Source organism: Leptosomus discolor, chromosome 6 (genome assembly GCF_034619465.1).
Source record: "Leptosomus discolor isolate bLepDis1 chromosome 6, bLepDis1.hap2, whole genome shotgun sequence".
In the NCBI taxonomy this organism is placed as follows: Eukaryota; Metazoa; Chordata; class Aves; order Leptosomiformes; family Leptosomidae; genus Leptosomus; species Leptosomus discolor.
This window is the reverse complement of record NC_141396.1, coordinates 1845001-1852500: the sequence shown is the minus strand read 5'-3', so window position 1 is coordinate 1852500 and position 7500 is coordinate 1845001. Positions and strand designations below refer to the sequence as shown.

Here is a 7500-nt window from a genome sequence, read left to right as displayed (position 1 = left end):
ACCCGCGTTTGTCCCAGCGAAAGGCTCCGCGTTGCCAAAGGGGGCTCCGGGCGGGTTTTTGGGTGCGGAGCGTCCCCACGCCCCCGCCCGCGGCATCCCTCCCAGCGCGGGGCTGAGGGCGAGGCGGGGACCAGGGCCGAGGACCAACGGGGGCGCTCCTGGTCGCGTCGGGCGTCCCTCGGGGACGGCCCCACGGTGGGAACCCCACCAACCACCGCTTCGTGCCCAGACCTGGCGCCCAGGCAGAAACCCGCCGTTTCCACACTTGCGCCTCACGACGCCCGCGGGGCCGAGCGAGCCGAGGCCTCTCTAAGGCCAAAGCCAAGTCCCCGACAGCTGCTCTCGCCTCTGCAGAGCAAGCGCCCCAAAAAGGCACGAGATTGATCCCCCTGACCAGCCACCTCCCGTTTCTTTAACAGGTGAGGACTGAGATGCCAACAACTGCCGCTTTTTCCCAGTTAACTCTTTGTTAGAAACGTAATTTAGGCAGTCTTTAATTTTAGTGTTGTTTAATTTTTGCCATAATGATATTTCTCATTAATTTATGTACAACAGATATTAATAAATTTGTTCGTGTAGCGATGTGAACTTCAATTTCTCAGTTCATTAATTTCAACAATATTAATTTATTTCAGATTCGCTGCTGCAGCTTTACAGTTTGGAAGAGCCGGGTGTGTACACACCCCGCACCCAACACGAGCCCCTGCAGCAGCCAGCAGCGTGCCCTGCGCCACCGGGACTGCTTCTGCCACCGGAGCCCCCAGCAGCTCGGGACCCGCAGGCGGCAGGCGAGCGATGCGAAGGGCTCGGGTGGGACTCGGCCTCTCTAAAACACACCTCGAGTGATGCTCTTGAAACAGGTCAAAGTTTTCCAATGCTGTTACTTTTTTCCCCAATTAGCTGCATCAAATATGTCAAAATTGATGTGGAAGCTATCACGTAGCTTATAGTACCTCACGTTTTAAACCTAAACAGCGACCGAAGCTGTAAAACTTAACTGGAGAACGGCGCGTATGTTGGCCAAGACCCTTTCTACCCAAAACGTTTCGTTTCCCCATCACGCTCCCCCTAAATCTCCCTCACTGCCCGCCCCATTAGCCCGGGCCAGCAGACACCCCAGCTCTGCGTTGAGACCTGCCCAACCGTGAGCTCTCAGGTTGACTTCTCCTGTCAGCAGAGAGCTTGGCAGCAGGGAGGTTTGGTTACGTGGGGTGCACCTCAACTGGGGGACGCAGGAGCTCATTTTGAGGTGCTGTTGTGCTGCGGTACAACCATCAGCTGCCCTGGGCGCCACCATGACCACAAATCAACCCAAAATACAGGGTCTTTCTGTCTTTTCTGGTTCACGTTCAGCAGGGAACTGTCATTGATGGTGAGACGTAAAGGCTGTCTCGGAGCCAGCACAAGACATGCTCTGCCAGCAAAGCGCAAAAGACCGGGACTCGCCCGGATATTTGCTTCTTCAAAGAACGACTTAGCGGAAAAAACAAGTCCAGATTTTTCTTCCAGAGGTTGTGTGCACAAATACGTTAATAAATAGCACACCATTATTTGGTACTACTACCCTGCACGTCTTAATCGCGCCTTTATTGTAATCTCATGTTTGGCTCCTGCTGCGTGAAAATTTAGGTTGTCTGCTGCCTACTTTTCTGGGGAAAAAAAAAAACCCTGAATTCTTTCATTTCAGAGATTTAGCCATTTTTGTCGAATCCCATCTGTGGCACAATGGGAGGGAGGTGCAAAATTGGTGCCCCAGACATTTATTTCACTATTTATTTTAGTAGCGACATTTGACAACTGTGAATTTCTGCACCGCGTTTCCTGCTGGGCAAATTGATACCAAACGCCTTCTTGAAGAAAAATGGCGTGGCTAGTTTTTTAATAATTGTAATAGTCTCATCCAGGGGAAGACCAGAAAATTAAGCAGGATGCAATTTTAAAAGAACATAGAGAACCTTTTGCTCTGCATTACAGTCGTAAAGCTAACCAGAGAGCAATACCTTCCACAATCCATAAAAAATACGTTACAATTGAAAACCAAATTTTGAACACACATTGTACTTCCAACTTTGCAGCCAGCCAGCGCTTTCTCACTAAAAAAAAACATTTTATACCTTAAATGTCTATTGTTTTAAACATGCAGAAGCCCTCTGCCCTCAGGACCCCATACGCTAGCATCCTGCTCTGAAGAAAGACGGGTAAGTCCTTCACTTTCTGACCGCGCAGTGGGAGTCGTACGGAGTGAACAAGATCGTGGCTTTTTGGGTAAGGCGACAAAGTGCCTCATCTGAGGGCCAGATGGAGCTTCACAGTTCTGCTCCTGCTTTCTCACCGTCTTTAAAACCTGCGTTTTTGCCACACGCAGACAAATCCGACAGGGGTTTACCCAGCGCGGATTGGTGCAATTAGCCCCCAAATCCCCGTAAAAGCACCGCCCGTGTCTGCAGGGCTGTTAGGTGGCGGGTTTTGCCAGGCTTGCCTCTGCCTCTGCCAACAAACCTTCATCGGAAAAACTGGGCTGCCCGGCCCCATCGTGCTGGTGTGCGATGGTTTGCCATAGCGGGGTCAACCAGCCTCCCTGGACACTATCCAGCTGGCTTTTGCTTCAGAGCAGAGCTTACGTGGGGAATGGTGACATAACAAGCAACGAGAGGGACGATATCTCGCCCTGGGATTAAAAGAGCTCGTCGTCCCTTCTTCTCCAGGTTCATAAACCGCAGGGTTTACCTTGGACACCACGACAGTGACCAGGAGCTCCTACCTCTGTCGTGGCCTGACTAAATGCGTGTGACCATTCCTAACGGCGCGGGTTCTCAGCTGCCACTCAGCTCCTTCACATCCCGCTGTATACTGAGGCTCTGTACTTGAAGATCCACAAAAAACTTTAGCTGCGTTGGGCTGCAGCCTTGAATGCTGTGGTTTAATTTAATGTAGGAAATGTGCTGATCAGAAAACTCTCGAGCGGCTTGTTCAGTGTCCGGAAAGCAACTAATTAAACTTTTAAAAGCGCTCAATGTCCACAAATGAATAAGAAAATAGGAAGAAGGAAGCAGAAACCTCCTAAATAACCATACAGGTAAAACGCAGTGTAAATAAGTATCTCCTGCCCTGCTGGCTTTTCTGTATGATGCCTCGCGAAGGAAGCAATGACAAATTCATCCCTGTCCTGCCACTCTGCAATTCAATTCAAGGCGCCGGTCAAGATCTGTGAGGACAGCCGGGTGAAGGGTTGTCACCCTGCAGCCTTTCGTGAGTTCACTCTGAATTATCTCAGCCGCTTGGGTTGGAAAAAATGATGGTGTCTCTCTGCTGTGGTGGAGCTCACCAGGGGTGTGCCAGATGCAATTTGATTTTCTCCTCGGCCCAAGGGGGCCTGAACCCACATATTTTACCTTTCGCTAGAGCACCCCACTTCTCACCGTACGGACCATCGCCTCGTGGGGCTGCACATAAATGATTCAACTTTTTGTCACAGCCCCGGAACCCAGTGCTGTAATTACCAGACCAAAAAGATGTTCTTGCTGTATCTGTGGGTCATTTTGCTCAACACAAAAGGGTTCAGTTTAGCTGCCTCAGCCGGGTGAGGGAAAATGTGACAATATTTATATATTTTTTTTTTCCAACACTTCTGTTCATTTTCAGTTGGGTGCCTGAACCAAACCCCTGCCGTTTCTGCTCATCCCTACACCTTTGTGTTTCAGACGGTTGGAGTGCTCGGTGGGGTAGGGGCAGCCCGGTGGGGTCCTGGGGACACCTAACGCGGAGCTGTAGGAACACCCGCGGGGCGCTGGACTTTGCGAGGGATGGCACCAGGTCTGCCCCTTGGACCATGGCACCCCAAAATCGGGGGCTGGAGGGATCGTTAGGCCTTCACTGGGCTGCCGGCGTGGAACGAGCTTAGTCCAGAGCAGGGCCAGGCCTCAGCCTAAGAGCTGACTTGGTGACCTGTTTAACCAAATCCGTACTGGTGGATTCAGAGTCGTCCACCAGGTGCTTATAGAAACAGCATTTTGCACCTGAGGGTGAAGTCGTATGGGTACTGGGGCTTGGGGAGGTGCCAAGGGAGACTGGGTGCTCGGTGCCTGCCCAGTTCTGCTGAAAACCCCACTTTGCAGTCATCTAGACCTTCTAAGCACCCGAAACCTTGAATATCTGATGGGAAGCCCTTTATTTACATACTGAAATTACAGAAATTTAGATAATTTTAATTTAGATCTTTAAATAATTTCATTTTTCAGAATAAATCCATATGAACAAGTTAATGAGAATATATCTATATAAAAATAACGGCTACAGAATAGCTGCAAAAGAGCTGCCTCTGATGTAAGCCATGTGTTAGCACATTATTTTTATTTTTTTATTATTTTATTTCAGTATTTACTTTTTATACTGGTGCCTTCTTATAAAAAGAGGGAAGTAGGACGCTAGCTTACTTTAGGAATGGATAATCTTTTCTAAGACTAATGCCTATACCTGGTATAGTTTTCTACTTACAATAACATAGTAAAGCTTCCACTAAAGACATAGTCAGTGACAGAAATTGTTCATCTAATTATCCTTTTCTTTACCATCCATCCTACAGTAAGATTTGTGTGGCTGGATCCTCAGCCCTTCGTTGACCTGAGTGCATAATAAGCTCTCAGGTGCCTCTTTGGGCCGAGAAGCTACTAACAAGCCACAGGGACACCCGTTTGGAGATCCTGGTCTCGAATGGCCTGGATTCCTGGTGGACAGGGAGTTCTGGGGGATTATGTCTCCCCAAAGTGCCTTAAACCAGATATACCACGGAATGCAGGTGTCCAGCATTAGTTTGGCAAACCAAAATACCCATCTTCCTCTGTTTGCCTGCGAGCGCCCGTCCTGCGATGGGTGTCATGGCAATGCAAAGAACAAACAGCACTGCGCTACCTACGTCCTAACTAAGAAAGCCGAGGGGAGTGACGGCCTCCGGGGTAAGAGTGTCTGCAGCCCTTTCTGCTTTCCAGGGGATGTCAAATGCTTCAGTTTACCGCACTGTGCAACGAGGCTCACGATTTGCGAAACAGGCAAACAAATGTCTTCAAGGATTCTAAGGCGTCTGACAATATTATCTGCTAAATGTTAAAATATGCCATGAAAAGGAAGACTTCTTTGTTCAGATTTTTATTCTTCCACCAAATGTACACCGTGCCGCAATTCCTCCGGCCCCGCTCCCAGCAGGTGACCACGGAAATTCTGCAACTGATTTATAAATTGTTCATTACGCTGCCCACACGAAATCACACAGATTTAAAAAAAAAAAAAAAAAAAAAAAAAAGCAGAAGCTTTAAATTGCCCGCCTTAATTAAAATACGTAGTTGTTCGTTTAGGGAAGTAGCCACTCTAACGCCACAGTAAGAGGGTGAGTTGGCACCAACAGAGCACGCCTACTCCCTGCACAAGCAGCTAACTAGTCCAAGGGAAGGTTAGTTCACCGAGTGAGAGCTTGACCTGATTTACACTGATCTGACATAGTTTAAAATAGCTGCTGCATCCCATGTAAAACGGGGAAATCGCACCGCGTCGTGCTGGAACGCTGCTGGTTTTAAACTTCCATGGAAATGTGTTCAAAACCCGTACACACGCAAGGAGGACATGAAGCCTCCAAGAAGCAGTCAGGGATACAGTCCTACTTTTAAATTTAAAGCACAAACTCCCAAGGGAAAATGCCAGAAAAACGACTAGTGTTTGCTCCAACGTGACTATTAAAAGCAAACTAAGATTTGCTTAAAATCTTAGCGTTCCGTTCGTCTCAGCCTATTTCTTCTCCTGCTTTCGCATCACTATGAGAGCACCAGGAACCTAAAAATACAGCGAGGTACCTTTCTCCAAAAGAAACCATCAGGGCTTGAGTGTATGCACCAAAAAAAGCAATACACAGAAAATTGAGAGAGAACCAGCTCACCTTGAAGTCCATTTCCATTTGCACTGGTGCAAGATGGTGGAGGAGAGGCTTGGGGCCTGACAACAGGAGCAAAGGCGCTCTTTTGTTTCACTGCAGAGATGACATTGGCAGGTGAGAATGAGAAAATGCCGTGTGTACTGCTACAGTTTGAAGGGAGGGTGACCGAAGAGGCTGCCATGGTAGGGCTTGACGGCACTACTGCAATAAAGCAAAAATAATCAGGACTCAGATTGAGGTTTTCACGGCAAACACGGAAAAAGAGAGTGATAGGGCCTTGCCTCTTAAAATATATATATATATATATATATAAAAAAATATATATAAAAAAAAAATGAAATGCCTTGGCTTGGCCACTCTCTGGATAACAGGCAAACTCTTTTGTGTTGGACTTTTGTTACAAATTGCGCAGTCCAATTTTTTTTTTTTTTTCTATCTGAGATTGTATTATGGCACAAACAGATCAATTTATTTTATTCATTTTTACGTCCAGCCTCCAGAGTCACCCCTCCTTTTATCCAGTAGCTCACAATATAGGAAATCAAAACAATGCAAGTATTTGATTTTGTAGTAAATATGAATCTATATGATGATGTGTTACCAAAAATAGACACTTACTGCCATAAGGAGAGTTAGCTGAGGAGCCATTAAGAAATCCAGGGGAACCTGGTACACCTAGATTGGGCATGCCGGCATTGCCATATCCATTCATGCTATTGCTGACTGTGTTGTAATTGGACTGCTGAGGAGTACTGCTGGGAACATATCCTCGCGGGGAAACACTGCTTGTGTTGCGACTGTAACCTACTGTGTTAGAAACCCCCCCACCCCAAAAAAATAATGTTATTTTATAATATAGACTTAGGGCTGGGGGGTTTCCTCATGCAGCATATATTACACAGTTTTAATTGATTGCACAGCTTTGCTCTAAGTTGTCTCTTACTGCCCTATCAACTCTTGCAGTTTGAGATAACCTTATCACGCCAACCCTACTTAAATCATCTGCGAGCACTCTATGTTGTCTCTCCTCTTAGCACAGACAGCCAACAAAAGCTCTCTTCGATCCAGCTGTGTCAGGTGCCTTCACGTTTGTCTTTAGGAGCAATTATCAACGGGCTCGAGTCCCGCTTTGTACCAGCGCACTGAATGAACTTTCAGCCTCTCCGGGCCTTCAAATGCCATAGCTGACAAGAAAAACTTTTTTGTTGCGGTGATTTACTTTAAAAGGCTGTTTTGGGGTCTTCATTTTATGATTGATACTTTTAGACTGTTTTAACAACAAGCTCGTACTTCCGTCAGGTGTAGCCGTCAGTGAACACTAATTCAAGATCAAGCACAGAATTTTATAAGGCTTGTTAGCGTGGAAACGCATTGAAAGACAAGCTTTTTAGAAGAGGAAACATAGCAGAATCAGGGTCTGAAACAACAATTGGTTCCTATCTGAGCAATCAATTTAATAATTACGTTGCAAGCAAAAAATATGGGTTTGAACATCTCTAATAATCCGGTTTCCCTCCTTTCATTAGTATCAAAATTAATTTTAAACGCAATACGCTACACGCATCTTCAATTACAACAGG

The 7500-nt window shown here is 46.8% G+C and overlaps 1 protein-coding gene across 12 annotated transcripts in view; it reads right to left on the bottom strand.

Moving 5' to 3' along the window:
- EBF3 (EBF transcription factor 3) overlaps window positions 1-7500 on the bottom strand; it is a 119542-nt gene that overhangs the window by 224 nt on the left and 111818 nt on the right. For 5 of the 12 annotated variants that reach the window (XM_086467162.1, XM_086467164.1, XM_086467165.1 and 2 more), the window contains 2 exons: window positions 6539-6724; window positions 5924-6121 (listed from right to left, as the gene is read on the bottom strand). In XM_086467162.1, coding sequence (XP_086323288.1) covers window positions 5924-6121; window positions 6539-6724 — 384 coding nt within the window. Of the gene's footprint in view, window positions 1-5923; window positions 6122-6538; window positions 6728-7500 lie in introns of all 12 variants that reach the window. The other 7 variants (XM_086467160.1, XM_086467163.1, XM_086467166.1 and 4 more) reach the window with 3 other exon arrangements.